The sequence below is a fragment of the Palaemon carinicauda genome, unplaced genomic scaffold (assembly GCF_036898095.1).
Source record: "Palaemon carinicauda isolate YSFRI2023 unplaced genomic scaffold, ASM3689809v2 scaffold203, whole genome shotgun sequence".
Lineage (NCBI taxonomy): Eukaryota > Metazoa > Arthropoda > Malacostraca > Decapoda > Palaemonidae > Palaemon > Palaemon carinicauda.
The window spans coordinates 171444-187500 of record NW_027169624.1 but is presented as its reverse complement, the minus strand read 5'-3'; the positions used below and the strand labels follow the sequence as shown (position 1 = coordinate 187500).

General features: G+C 34.2%; 1 protein-coding gene across 1 annotated transcript; it reads left to right on the top strand.

Annotated features, from left to right (window-relative positions):
- Positions 1-667: 667 nt before the first annotated feature.
- On the top strand, positions 668-13906 carry LOC137635958 (ras association domain-containing protein 10-like). The gene is made up of 3 exons (XM_068368420.1): positions 668-889; positions 2496-2707; positions 10635-13906. Exons 1-3 carry the CDS (start codon positions 674-676, stop codon positions 11824-11826), a joined length of 1620 nt encoding a protein of 539 aa, XP_068224521.1. The 5' UTR covers positions 668-673; the 3' UTR covers positions 11827-13906.
- The last annotated feature ends 2151 nt before the right edge of the window (positions 13907-16057 follow it).

Below are 16057 nucleotides of genomic sequence, written 5' to 3'. Positions count from 1 at the left end.
ATTTTGTGTATTTTCTTTCCAGACCTTTCATTAGAATTCCATTGTTAAGAAATGCCCAATATTTCCCTCCATTGTTAAGCTCTCATTCCGCGCAAGTTAAATACCACCTGCTTTGTAGTTTAACTACATTTATGTAAAAAGTAGTTCTTTTTTAATTCTTTGCTGCTACTATTTTTTTTTTTAGTAGGAGTTTTATATCCGGTTTTTCCTTCCGCTTCTCGTTGCTGCTTTTCCCACCGGTGTCTTCTGTTGTGACCTTGGCAGGAGGGTTCCTACCACAGGCAGAATGATGTGATAAAGGATTCCTTTCTCGTATTGTACTCAGAATGTGTTTAAGATGTTATACACACACACACACACACATATATATATATATATATATATCTTCTTGCATACTAAGGTATTAGTTATGTTGGAGAAAGTAATATATATATATATATATATATATGTATGTATATATATATATATATATATATACTTTATATGTATTAGGATGGTTTTATAGTGGGGAAAGGGTAAATCATTTGAACAATTATTTATCTGCCACTGCAAATATTTTTTGTTCAAAATATGTGTATTCTTACAATAATTATTTTTATTATTATTATTGTTGTTGTTATAATAACCCTGCTTTTAACAATAAAAATCTCCCCTTTCTTCTTAAAGGGTCGTGATGACGAGTGAGGTGGAGATCGGAGTGTGGGTTGAGGGCGTGCAGAAGTGGGTGACGGGCGTGACTCGCCGAACGACCTGCCATGACGTCATCAAGGCGCTGCTGCGCGCGCAGCAAAATGCACGCATCGACGATAGTGACGTCAACCATTACGTCATCGTTGAGAGATGGCGAAAGGTGGAGAGGCCTCTGGACCACGAGCAGAGAATACTCAAGGTAAAGAATAAATTAATTGATGCTATTTATGAATTAAGCTTAAAATCTGTATAAATTATTTAAGCTTAAGATCTGTATAAATTATTTAAGCTTAAAATCTGTATAAATTATTTAATGCTATTTATGATTTAAGCTTAAAATCTGTATAAATTATTTAATGCTATTTATGATTTAAGCTTAAAATCTGTATAAATTATTTAAGCTTAAAATCTGTATAAATTATTTAAGCTTAAAATCTGTATAAATTATTTAAGCTTAAAATCTGTTTAAATTATTTAAGCTTAAAATCTGTATAAATTATTTAAGCTTAAAATCTGTTTAAATTATTTAAGCTTAAAATCTGTATAAATTATTTAAGCTTAAAATCTGTATAAATTATTTAAGCTTAAAATCTGTATAGATTATTTAAGCTTAAAATCTGTATAGATTATTTAAGCTTAAAATCTGTATAGATTATTTAATGCTATTTATGTTTTAAGCTTAAAATCTGTATAAATTATTTAATGTTTATGATTTAAGCTTGAAATCTGTATAAATTATTTGATACTATTTATGATTTAGGCTTAAAATCTGTATGAATTATTTAATGCTATTTATGATTTAAGCTTAAAATCTGTATAAATTATTTAATGTTATTTATGATTTAAGCTTAAAATTTGTATAAATTATTTAATGCTATTTATTGTTTAAGCTTAAAATCTGTAAATTATTTAATGCTATTTATGATTTAAGCTTAAAATCTGTATTTTTTAGCCCCCCCCCCCCCCCAAATATAGATATATATATAAAACAGATTTGATAAGTTGTTACAAAATATATAAATCCAAACTTGTAATTATTTTATCCATTACGTTTATTTTTGAATAACAATAATTGACTAGCAATAATTAAAAAAAAATCCACTTGTTAATTTCTATTTTTAAAGGTGAACGATTGAATAAGTAATGATGATAATTAACATTAATATTTGTTCATTTTTGTTTTAACTTTTCATATAGTTTTGGACCTTAGATGTCAGAATTCCAGATAACGCCTAATCAATTAATTAATATAGTTTTGAAGAAGCAAAATTTCATTAAACAGTATGACCGTGATTCCATCTATATTGGATAATTTCAAAATGATAGTTTGTGCTTGTGTATTATAGAATATTTGTGTAAGGTGTTTACAAGTCTCCATACTCATGTTAAAGGCTGCTCATGAATGGCAGAGGCAAGGGACAGTGCCCTAGAGACTGACCATATATAGTGATGAGCGCCCAAGCCCCCTCTCCACCCAAGCTTGGACCAAGGAGGGCCAGGCAATGGCTGCTGATGACTTAGCAGATAGACCCATTACATCCCCATAACCCCCCATCCTTAGCTCACAATGATGATGAGGTTGCAGCGGCCAAAGGAACTAACGATTTTGAGCGGGACTCGAACCCCAGTCTTGTGTTCAGAAGACAGGGACTGCATTGGCCACCACAATCCTTAATTTGATACGTATTTAAGCATATTGTCTCCTTCAAAGTCCCTTTTCAGATTTTTAGTGTGACAATCGTACGTACAATTTGGGTGTTCATGTAGTTACTTCTTAACATCTAAATATTTTTTTTCCTCCTCAGGTATGGCGTACATGGGGCGAGGCCGTCGGAGAAGTCCGTTTCTCCCTCCGACGGGTGCGCGACGGGGACAGTTGCTTGTCCTCGGGAGGGGGTAACAGTAGCATCGGCCGGCCGGAGAGAAGTCGGAGACGCCACAAGTGGAGACACGCCCACCACAGTCCCAAAGAAACCGTTCATCCCAAGAAGTTGGCCAGGGAGGACCCGAAATTTTGGTGAGCATTTATTCTAATTTTCAAAATTTGGTAACTAAATATTGAGTGAGAAATTGGTGATGGAAAGAAGAAAAAGAAGAAGAAGAAGAAGACTGAGGTGGTATGGTCATGTCATGAGAAGAGAAGAACAGTATATTGGGAGGAGAGTGATGGAAATTGAGGTACAGGGAACGAGAAGGAGGAGACCAAAACGAAGGTGGATGGACTGTATCAAGGATGACCTTCGATCAAAGGGATTAACCGGTGAAGAAAGTAGACTAAGGTGGTATGGTCATGTCATGAGAAGAGAAGAACAGTATATTGGGAGGAGAGTGGTGGAAGTGGAGGTACAGGGAAGGATAAGGAGAGGGAGAACAAAGCGAAGGTGGATGGACTGTATCAAGGATGACCTTCGATCAAAGGGATTAACCGGTGATGAAGTGTGGGACAGAGGTAGATGGAGAAAGCTGGTAAGAAACATCGACCCCACATGAAAGTGGGGAAAGATGCGGGCAAAGAAGAAGAAGTAGAGTGAGAAATAGGTGAACGGCGTTTCACATCTGTATTTACTCATCTATTATAATTTATATGATACAACGCCAAATTCCGTTTATAAAAACAGTTAAAGTAAAGGTAAATATCATCCAGTATATACGTTATCATCTACAACAATTACAATTTTGCTTGGGTAAGGGAGACGTCGAAAAACGCATGGGATAAACCAAAAGATCATTTAGTAGAATAGATTGTAAAGTGGAAAAAACGTTTTATTAACAATTACGATTTTACTTGGTTAGAGGAGACTTCGAAAAACGCATTGGGTAACCCAAAAGATCACTTGGTAAAATAGATTATCTTCTTCTATTAGCGTGCTTTTTTTCCCATTCGTATGGGGTAACACGGTTCCCTTCTTATTAAGGACTTTGCTTTGGCTTTTGGGGTGGGCCGTAGTCCCGACCGGCTGCCCTGCCTGACATCGCCTAGACCCCGGTGTTTCGAGAGAGAGAGAAAAAAAAACTTTTATTTCGAGTTACAGAAACAGTGCAATAATCACACGTTGTTTAAGGAAGTTAAATTCGTATGCAGAGGCAATATTGTCTCGTGAGAAAGACCAGTCGAGGGATATATTTAGAAGTCCATAACAACGGTATCTCGAATTAGATACGATCAATACTAGATAATGCCTCTGAGAAAACACTATATATTCCTTGGGAAAGCCAAGTAATCTAGACTTGGAATGCCAAATGTCTGACCTTGATCCAGTCCTAGGAAGAGCGCCTCCCACCCCCCACCCCCCAGCTGTGTAACATATAGCCAGCCCAAGTACAACAAATAATGATAGTCAAGTATTCATACCAATTAAACCCTTCATGTAAAAGAAATTGTGTCTGAAGTTGGATTCTACGTCTTCGTCTCTTACAATGACTTTAGTCCTCTTGTTTCTAAATGGGTTCGTGTTTTCTGAAGAAAAGGTCAAAATTTTATAGGAAAAAGGTCTTATTACCTCCGCCAACGAAGTTAGAAGGGGGTTATGTTTCCGCCCTTGTTTGTGTGTGTGTGTGTGTGTGTGTGTGTGTGTGTTTGTTTATGAACATCCTCCTGCCACAATTTTAATCGTAGAGTAATGGAACTTGCAGGGATTAACTTATGTAAAATCTGGAAATTATTAGATTTTGGAATGTCGATGTCAAAGGGCAAAGTAACGGTCAAACATAATGTCCAATTCACGTAATCAGCCATAAGTTTGGACATCATTGTCACAGAGACTTCAAACTTGGTTCATATTTGAGTGTATGAAAATCCACATCAATTAATACACGTGGTCAAAGGTCAAGGTCGAGAAATAAGCTGCCGCGGCGGATGTCTGCGCTCTACTTAGTGCCTCTTGAGTTATATACTCTCACTGATATTTACTGTATTTGTCACTAAATATCTCGAAAGGGTATTTTACATGCTTCTTCTTAATTCATTTATGTACCGCATTTCTTGATAATTATTCAAACGAAAATAGTCGATGGTTAGCTAAGCACTCTTCCTCAGTGACAGTATTAAACAACTTTCTTAGTCTTATTTTATGAGGAAAAGAGATTGTTTATTAAAAAAAAAAACTATCAGAACATGTGACTTGAAGTAAGAGCATCCAGAATTGCATAACCGGTTGACATTTTGACATTTCGGAACTCGTCCCCTAAGCGATCGCTTCATCCATTAATTGGCAAGAAAGGAAGTAAATGTCACTCAAAAACAGCGCGCGAAAGTCTTGAGAGAGAGAGAGAGAGAGAGAGAGAGAGAGAGAGAGAGAGAGAGAGAGAGAGAGAGAGAGAGAGAGAGCTAAATCATATTCAAAACTTTCAATGAAAGGTATGTAAGATTAACTGTTTCCTCTAGACGGATAGACAGAGATACTAAATCATGTTAAAAACTTTTAATGAAAGGTGTGTAAGATCAACTGTTTCCTATAGAGAGACAGACACAGACAGACAGAGGCTAAATCATGTTAAAAACTTTCAATGAAAGGTGTGTAAGATCAACTGTTTCCTATAGACAGGCAGACAGACAGAGAGGCTAAATCATGTTTAAATCTTTCAATGAAAGGTGTGTAAGATAAACTGTTTCCTATAGAGAGACAGACAGAGAGGCTAAATCGTGTTCAAGACTTTCAATAAAAGGTGTGTAAGATCAACTGTTTCCTATAGAGAGACAGACACAGGCAGACAGAGAGGCTAAATCATGTTTAAAACTTTCAATGAAACGTGTGTAAGATTAACTGTTTCTTATAGACAGACAGACAGAGAGGCTAAATTATGTTTAAAACTTTCAATGAAATGTGTGTAAGATAAACTGTTTCCTTATAAAGTTAAAAGGAGACAGACAGACAGACTGAGAGGCTAAATCATGTTTAAATCTTTCAATGAAAGGTGTGTAAGATAAACTGTTTCCTTAAAAAGGTAAAAGGAGTTCGACCGTACATGGTGTTAATATTTTTTGTTCGTTTCGATCACTGACAGGTTGAGAGAAAGTAAGTGTAGCTTTTTTGTGGCTTATTAAGTAATTCAGTTGCCTTTGAGTCATTGCGTGTGTTTGGCAGAGGAGATTGTTTTGATAGAAAGAGAATGGATCGAGAGAGAGAGAGAGAGAGAGAGAGAGAGAGAGAGAGAGAGAGAGAGAGAGAGAGAGAGAGAGAGAGTTCAAACGGATTGATATGAAATTGTAATTCTTGGAAGTTGACAATTCAAAATGTCACAAATCTATTTCAACACTTTACAGAGAATGTAAAATGTGTATTTAATTAACTCTTAAACTATTTATGAGTTCATATTCATACATTCCTTATTTATTATTTATCAATGCATATAGAAATATAATCATTTCTGATAAACGTCTGGATAAAAGAAAAAAAAAGTAGCCGTAAGAATTGTAGTTACTCAGCCATCCCAGGTGAAGGGTATGAGCTTGACCGATAGAGTTGCCAGCTAGGAATATTTACCCAAAACGGTTTTGTTTATCATACAAGTTCTCAATATTTAGTTATATATTTTGACCCTGCTTATTTTATTTAGAAGCAAATACTATTTATTCTTTTACGCAGATATAAGTAAGATTACCTTTATAAGAAACCGGAAAAAGCAAGCAATGCTGTTTTATAACTTCCTAATTGGCACCTCGAGGTGAAGGGCAAGGCGGCGAGGGCAAGAAGGGTTTGGGCATTGTGGCACCTTTTAGAGTTTGCTTCTGTAGTGCCACGGGGAAGGTTCTCTCTCTCTCTCCCTGTAGTCATTTAGTGGGTTTCTGTGCTTGTGTAGTGCTTGCGATTCATATTAACTTGTGAAATTCGTATTTCTGTATAAACAGCGTAGTATTTGTAATGCATCGAAAATAATCTCATTGGTCGAAGTTATAGCAATATGTGAATTGCTATAGAGCCTTGAGAAGGACAAACCGATAAAGAAAAATGGTGTTTATGGTACAGCGAAATGTGGAGACCTTAGTTGTGTTGGGATCGAAAATGTCATTAATTATTTTTACTATTTAAAAACATTTGTCGTATTGATTGTATATTTTTTTCTGAAATCCCATTGCTTTGAGAATGTAATTATATTTAGTGTAGTGTTTGAAGTGCAGGGGAGAAAATAATATTGATAACTTTTTTCGAAATTGTGAGCACTATATTTTCGAGTCAATCGTAAAGCTGAAAACTCTAAGAAGGAAACTTATGAAACTGTTAATACAAACGTCATTGTTTTTAACACTGAGATTAGCTATGGAATACAGTGAACTGATCGTTTAAAAAAAAAAGAAAAAAAAAACAATATAAATCTACAAGATATTATGAAAATCACATGTAAAATTGTTTATAAATATTACTTACGGGGACTTTTGGGACAGTAAGTACTTAGTAAATACGACCTCTGACTTGTGGGAGATTGACTTGTCACGTATATCTACGCTTGTTTGTATGCCCGACCCCAACCAACAACAACAGATGCGGAATAGTGAATAGACTGCCGTCGTTGCGACATTAGCCCGCCAGACACTTGATTTGCAACAACACCGTTGGACGGTCGAATGGCCTGACATGAATGAAAGCGTCGCTTTCTTCCAATTCTAAATAAATGAGACGCGGAGAAAAATGATAAAAAGACAGACGACGCAGCAGAATGAAAGACATTTAAAAAGAGAATTGAGAGAAGGGGGGAATCTTCGAAGGAACCATCATCCCTTATAGACTCCAGGAGGCATCCAAGGCCTCTTACGCCCACGGTCACGCTAAGTAAAAGGAGCCTCCTCCGATTCTTAGCTGAATGAATCGTGCGGAGAATGTAAACAGTCTGGCGCTCATTGAGAGAGAGAGAGAGAGAGAGAGAGAGAGAGAGAGAGAGAGAGCTTTTTTGTTGACTGTACTCTCTAGGAAGTTGACCTTTCAACGTCTCATAGCCATACTTGGGGCAGTTTTGTGGTTCTTTTTATAGGCAGAAATTTAATTTTCTTTTTACCTTGTTTTATGGGTCTCTGTTTTTGCTCCCTTTAACGCTCGTAGTTAGTTTTTTTCTATCTCTCGAAGGAGAGCTTTAAGGTTTATGGTTTTGCCGGGAATTTCGTATAGACTTTGTCTTGGGGATTTGCATATACTGTATCTTATTTCTCCTGTCAGAAATAGGAATTTTGAGTAGTTGACGCTTAAATTGAAACCTTTTAAGGGAACTCTTACTAAAGTAGTTCATAGAAGCACCCTTTTTGGATTGATGTCAATTTGTTAAAGTACTTTTGATAACCAGTTTTGTTGATGAATTGTTTTCATTGTTGCTTAAAGACTTCGAGATACATTTGCTTAAAGACCTGGAGATACATTTGCTTAAAGACCTCGAGATACATTTGCTTAAAGACTTCGAGATACATTTGCTTAAAGACCTCGAGATACATTTGCTTAAAGACTTCGAGATACACTTGCTTAAAGACTTCGAGATACACTTGCTTAAAGACTTCGAGATACATTTGCTTAAAGACCTCGAGATTTACTTGCTCAACGACCTCGAGATACATTTGCTTAAAGACTTCGAGATACACTTGCTTAAAGACCTGGAGATACAGTTGACCATGTAGTTACATCAGACTTAATATTTAATTGGCACTTTTTTACTTTACTCATATGGAACTTGAATAGTTCGAAAAAGTTTTTTTTTCTATTTATGAACAAGATAGAAAAAAATTTCAGTATAGAGAAAACATCAGCATATAGATAAAATTCATTTAATGAAAAAAAAAAATAACTAAGAAATGAAGTATAAGTTGAACTGTCATAACGCATCTTGTGATATCTATCTGTTCACCCATTGATTTTTTGTCTTCCAAATGTGCCACGTTATTAAAATAGCTATTCGGGAAAAGGACATAATTAGTGGTTAGGACTGTTTTTATTCAAGTTTCGTGGTGTTGATTACCGCCACCATGAAGTTTATCCGGAAAGCCTGCAGACCAAGATGCGGAACTCCGCACTTTAGCCTATTTTCTCATTTCAAAAGGTATGGTTTATATGTCCTATTTTTAGCTATTTGGGGATTTTAAAGGTAATCGTGATTATTATTTTTATCTTAATAAATCATAGATGTATGTATGAATTCATTTAATACAGATACATCTAATAAAATAAAAACAGGTGATGTATATATGAATTCATTTAATACAGATACATCCTAATGAAATAAAAACAGGTGATGTATGTATGACTATGTAAATACAGATACATCCGAATAAAATAAAAACAGGTGATGTATGTATGAATGTGTGTAAATACAGATACATCTTAATAAAATAAAAACAGGTGATGTATGTATGAATGCGTGTAAATACAGATACATCTTATGAATGCATTTAATACAGATACATCCTAATAAAATAAAAACAGGTGATGTATGAATGTATGTAAATACAGATACATCTTGATAAAAAAACAAATTTATTGATAGCCAGAATGCTCGAGTCTGGATTAAGATGTGTTTATTTCATTAAGTGTTATCAAAGGTAATGTGTTTATTTTATTAAGCTATTGTCTAATTACGAATAATTAAAAAAATCGCTATTAAATAACTTAGAATAAAGAATAATAATAATGAGTGGATAACTTTTCGTTAAATTCTTGGTAGCTTACTAAGAAGCATTTCAAAATTTTTCCCATCTAAACATCAAAATTCTAAACACAATGAATCATATGACTTCACATAAAGTCCAAACAAATTAGCATTATTCGCGTACAAATTCAAGTTACATCTCGCATGTAAGATCGGTGTCGTATGAAGCCCGTGTGTGAAGCCATTATTTCATTATTTTAGATGTTTATTTTAACTACTTCGTGGTCACGATGAGATGAATTTCGTGAGTGCCCCCCCCCCCCTCCCCCCTACTGGCCCGGTTGCTTCCGGGGTGGTCTGAAAATCTTTTCCTTTCACTCATTTAATTTTTTTTATTTTCTACGTATATATATATATATATATATGTATATATATATATATATGTGTGTGTGTGTGTGTGTGTGTGTGTGTATGTAATTTTAATATTTTTATTTTCTTTGCTCTTCCTTTCACCTGTTTTTTTTAATATTTACTACATATAATATATATATATATATATATATATATATATATATATATATATATATTATATATAGTGTGTGTGTGTGTGTATGTGTGTAATTCTAATATTTTATTTTCTTTGTTGCAGCTGTAATTTATATCCTATGGCAATATTGTCTCTAGTATCTGCCATATTAATATCCAAACAACTATTTTTTTTACAAATGAAATTCTTAGTTTCTAAATTAATTTGCCCATAATTTTTCTGTCATCGTTGTTCTTGTAATTGCAATGTACAGTGTATATGTATATTAATTTGTCATGTTTATTACCAATAATCTAATACCTGTATATTGCAATATGAATTTTTGAGTTGCTGAAATTAGTTATTTTTTCATTATTTTTCTTTGTTGCTCTATAAAATATTATAGATAGATTCATTGAAAAATATTTTCTTTATATATTTTGTATAAATATATTGGTAGAAATTATTCTATTGTATTTTTAAGGAAACCATCATAGGTAATGTATTGAGTATGCTTTCACACAATCAATATTACTGTAGTAATGTCAGAAGCTAAATTTGTCATTCCTTCCTATTGGACCGCTCCACATGTAAATAATTTGGTGGTCTTAACTTCAAAATAATCCTGTCATAAGGAATTATCGAATAGTGAAAAAAGTCAGTAATTTTTAAACATTTTTATTAAGGAAATACTATATTCATTTAGGAATAGAGTATAGTAGTTTAAGTTTCAGGAGTGCTTTTCATTCATATGATTCCCTTAGCTTTCAGTTTACCTTAGTAAAACAACCTTCAATTAGAAGTGCCCATTACTCCTTAGTTATTATGATTTTATTAATATTCCCTTCTATTTCAGTGAGACTATGGAGAGACTGATGCGTCTGGTAGTGGCACAGGGAGAGACCATCCAGACTCAGCTACGTAGACTCCAGGAGCGAGAACATCAAATTGAGCAGTACGAACAGCAAATGCACTTGCTGCGAGTACAGAACCTAGGTACCGACTACCTGCTTCATTCATACCTAAAGGATGATCAGGGTGAAATGAAAGATGAGCCTGGGAGTGAGGAGAAGAGCAATGACTCGGGTGTCGTAACAGAGGAAAGTGCTTTGAATCAAGAGGAAGAAAATGCTATTGCATCCGGTACAGATGAACTAGAAGAGATTGTCAGACTTCTTGGTAAAATTGAGCAGATGAATACACGTCTGCTGCACGAGGAAGAGGCGTTGGCTGGTATGTTGAATGCCGTTGAAGCTGCTGATGAGCAGCAAAAAGATGAAGCTGAAATTTTGCAGCAAGAGTTGGCTTGTGTTGCCCTCGCACATGCACAATTGGTCACTAATGCCCGTCAGAACGAAATCACACTCAGAGAAATGGAAACTGTTCTCTGGCAGCAGCGTAAAGAACTGGAAGCCCTTCTTCGCGAAGACTCCGAATCGGATATGGAAACCCGAGCGTTACAACAGCACCTTAATTACATCATCCACCTCCCACCCACGGCTTTCCGTTTACCCGATGAAGAGGGCGAGGTAAGTAAAAATACAGTACCACCGCCTGCCATGAACTCGAGTGCTCCACCACCGCCACCCCCACCAGCAGTGACAGTAGAGAGAGTACCTTCTGTACCTATCGCAAAACCTACCAATGGTAACACTAATTTAGTTTCTATTCTAAAAAATAGCAGTACCAAAAATGTTATATGGGAAGAGGATGAGGAAGATGATGATCCTCCGCCTCTTCCAGCCTGTCCTCCTCCGGTAATAGACGAAGATGATGATGGGGACTCCGCAAACAATAGTAGTCTGTGTGTGAGTTCGCGATCTAGTACGTCTTCAGAAGCTTCTACTAGTAGCTCTACCAGTGGTCTCAATAATAAAGTGCCTGATAATACTACTACGAATAAGTCAACTTCCACGTTAAATTCACCAAAAAACTCTGAGAGAAGTGGGAAGGATACGGACTCCACAGACTCTAATTCAGATACAGGTTTAAGTTCTCTTCACAGCAGTAGTGATGAAGGTGTTTATGTCCTAGACACTTTGGTATAAGTATTAGATACAGTTGTCTAGCAATTGATAAAAACATTGATAATGACTTAAGTTGTTAGGCAAACTGAAGAATACTAAACTTACGCCATTCGGGAGCTCTGTATTTGGAGCCCATTTAAACTGATCTCATGTAGAGAGGTATTCAGTGTAGACAGTGTACAGAAGTGTTTATAAGATATATACAAAAGAATTAAGTAAACAAAACCAGTGAACCAAAAGTATACTCAGTGACCAGTTCAGTGTATCATTTATAAACAGCAATAGGTTTGTGAACATATGTAAATGAGATAAATAGTTCTATACGTATACATATATATATGCATATATGATTCTCTATAAATCTTTACTTGCAGTAGGGAATTGAGCCAGTGCCTACCCCACAGTCTGGTGAAATGTCAAAGATATTTTTATTGTTATTTTTCTTGGTGCCTTTGGGAGGTTCACCTCGAGCTCAGTGTCGAAGCTTTATCATGAATTTTAAGGAAGTACTTATGTGACAGTATAGGCAATAGGGAGTTAGCATGCATTTATATTCCATTTGACATTCCTTCTTACCAATTCGTCTGACGTTTCTTGGTAATCTTCCTTATCCTTGCTTTTTTTAGTTGTGTTTTATACTGGCCCAAAGATTGCTGCTTCTACTTGATGCTTGATGTCAAGTACTGTATTAATGAAGACAGTGACCTGCACAATTGCTTATATTTTCAAAGAATGTTGATTTGTAAATTAGGCATCAGGGATTTTCATTAGAAGCCTTTATCTTTACTTTAGGGGATATCAACCAATATCATCTACAATGCATTCTTTAGGTTTATAATGCGATTTAAATGTCATGGACACTAGTGAGAATAGCTTTGGGGCACCATGTAAATACAGAATCATTAACCCTTTTACCCCCAATGCTGTTTGGAACTTTCCAACCCTTAACCCCCAGGCGTTTTTCTTTTTCAAGCACGTTTTGCAATATTTTTTTTATTTTTTAGATTCCGCTGACAGCCTTAATTTTTGTCATAGAGATGTCAGGTTGGTCTCATTATTTTGGAAAATGGTCTCATTATTTTGGGAAATGCCTGAAGTTTCTCATAAAGTTATCAAAAATATGCAAAAAAAATGCAAATAGCCGTTTTTTACAAGGACGTACCGTTCATGGGGGTTAAGGGATGAGTTTTGTGAAACGTACCAGTACATCCATTGGGGGTAGAAGGGTTAATACTGTTTAGGTATTATAATTTCTCTGATATTAAAAGGGATTGAACATTCGCATCCAGTAAGTTGATCACAACAGAGAACTCCAGATACAAACGTTGCAGAAAAGGAGTGACTTTGGTTATTAAATTGTATTGGTAGTAAAATGATGCTAAATGATATTTTCTGGTAAGATTACCTTTCCCTCTCTTTTTAAAATAGTATTGAATGTTTTTTTCCTTTTTCCTTTGAGAAGGAAATTAGAATGGGATTAATACAAATTTTCCTACCTTGGCTATTTTGAAATTTACGAAAATTGATTTACCTCGCTTCTGTTCACAAAGAATCTCGGATGTAAGAAAAGGCTTTAATGAAATTTCTTGATATAGCCTCTTATGTTACTAAATGTTTTGTGTATATTCATAATTGTATTGGAAAGATAGTACAAAATTTGTTCATATGAAATGAAAAACAATGATTGGCTTAAAAACTAGTTATGTATGCAAGCCATAAGGTTCATTTTTTCATGTTTTTACATAATATTTTCATATAGTTTTATATATGAATGTGTATGGAGGGGTTTTAAATAACTTTGAGGGGTAGATAGCTATACATTGTGCCACTTTTTGTATTTCTTTGTCAGACGAAGTTATATGGAGAGCTTAGAAAAATACAAGAGTTTTCTCCATATATACAATTTGGCAGAGTAATTTCCATTTCAGAAATATTTCCGAAAACCTTTTCTCTGGAAGAACTGTCGCCATAAAAGATGCTCGATAACTACTTCATTAAAGCAATGTTCCGTAGCATTTAAAGATTTATGTACTTCAAACTTACATAGGAAGTTTGGCTACTTTTTCCAGTCATATATTGATGGGAAATTTAGTTTATATACCGGTATGACTACTTTTTCCAGTCATATATTGATGGGAAATTTAGTTTATATACCGGTATACATATCAAAATTTTGGGAAAAGATAAAAATTTTAAATTATCATTATAGAATTATTAAAGATTGAATTTTGTTCCTATTACAGTAGACATTTAATTACATTGCTTTAATGTAGTAGTGTGATTAATAATTTCTTTGGCAAAAAAGAAGTCGGTTATATCTTGTTTTTCATTGTGATGTATTAACAAAGGTAAACAGTCTTAAAACACATACAGTATTATTGTATGTGTTTTCTCTGTAAAACCAACAGCATTTGGTTGAACTGTTGTTTTGCTCCTTTAATTGCATATCTTCCAAGGGGATCACCTTTGACCTATGAATTGATCGAGGAGGATTTTGAACTGTGTCTGACTGATACTGGACCGCTGATGCCTTAAATTTCTCCTTCAAAGTAACTTATTGTATACGGTGATTAAAACTATTTGACATTTTTTTTTTACGACAGTTATGTTTTGAATTTCTATGTATATTATAAATGCCTTAGTGCAGTGGTCCACATTTGCTGATACTGTTCCATATAATTCTCACTCAAAATGAGAGGCTACTCTTTACTTGTGATAAAGTATTGACAATAATTTCTTACTTTTAAGCAAATTTTCTAACACTTAAAAGGAAGTTCTAAATAGGTCAGTCAATCTTTTTTTTATATGAACAGACTTTGTAAGTCTTATCTATTTTATGAAATCTGAATCCATGCATTATTGAAAAAGTAAATTTTGATGGAAAAAAAAAAAGTAATTTTTGTAATTTTAAAAGGATGATAATACAATGGTCTGTGGTATTTGCAATTAGAAATTCAGATGCCATCATGATAAGATATCTCCTGAAAGAGCAAGAACACCTGTTCACCCAGTATTACAACAGTATTATATTTAATATCTGCTACACATAGGGTAACTTTAGCTTCTCTCATACGTATGTATTTTTCCTTAAGCGTGATTCTCACAGATGTTTTCCTTCTTTGTCGTTTATATTGCATATCATTTCGGTAAGTTTTTTATCCAAACTTTTGTGAAAACAGTACTTTATAATTTGGGATCTATTCTTTTTAACCCTTTTACCCCCAGGCTATTTGGAACTTTCCAACCCTTAACCCCCAAGGCGTTTTATTTTTTCAAGCACATTTTGCTATATATATATTTTTTAAATTGCTCTAATAGCCTTAATTTTTGTCATAGAGAGGTCAGGTTGGTCTCATTCTTTTGGAAAATGCCTATGCCTGAAGTTTCTCAAAGTTATAAAAAAAATGCAAAAAAAAAATTTAAATAGCAGTTTTTTGCAAGGACGTACCATGAGGGTAAAGGGATGCGTTTTGTGAAACGTACCAGTGCGTCCATTGGGGGTAAAAGGGTTAATCTTGTCCTCATAATTAATAAGGAGTCAAAAAAGTAATTTTGTCAATGTTATTCATAATCAATTAAAGTAATTTTGTTAGTTATTTCCTCTTAAGTAGACAAGAAATTATTTAAAAGTGCAATTTATACACCCTTTTTTATTTACAATTCTTTTTGCAGTTAGTATTGCCTCATTGCCTTCTTGTACTTACTGTGTTTTCAGGTTCTTTTCATATTGCATCTTGGTACAAATGTGTATTTTTTAGAAACCAATGATGATTATATCAATATTTTTATGACTGTATATATTGTGTAGAAATTTTATAACTCATGTACATACAATATTGTCAAGAATAAAATTCACACCTATAGAGTTGAAGCTTTCATTAGTGAAAATGCAACATCAGATGATAATTTCCGATTTATAATTTACAGAATGCCAGATGAAGGAAACTTATACAACGAATATGTACGCAATGCATGACATGTTTAATGAGGTATCTTTGATAACTTCTGGGAAAAACAAAAGTGAGTACATAATTAGTTTTTACATTATATTGGTAACAGTCATTTTAGAATAATAAATACTATGAAATTAAATTTTAGTTAATATTGAAGATAATTCTTACATTCATAAAAAAATATTTCAAATAGCTTTTCAAAATATAGCTCTGACTATTTTACATGTTTTTATCTACAAAGGATTTGAAAATGTAAACCATTCATTAAATTTTGCTTGCTCGTAAAGCAATTCTGCTTT

Bases quoted from the DNA above. Each gene is read 5' to 3' on its own strand.
- LOC137635958 (XM_068368420.1), top strand. From the start codon at position 674: ATGACGAGTGAGGTGGAGATCGGAGTGTGGGTTGAGGGCGTGCAGAAG. The intron at 890-2,495 runs GTAAAGAATAAA...TTTCCTCCTCAG, and splicing joins ACGAGCAGAGAATACTCAAG to GTATGGCGTACATGGGGCGA. The intron at 2,708-10,634 runs GTGAGCATTTAT...CTTCTATTTCAG, and splicing joins AGGGAGGACCCGAAATTTTG to TGAGACTATGGAGAGACTGA.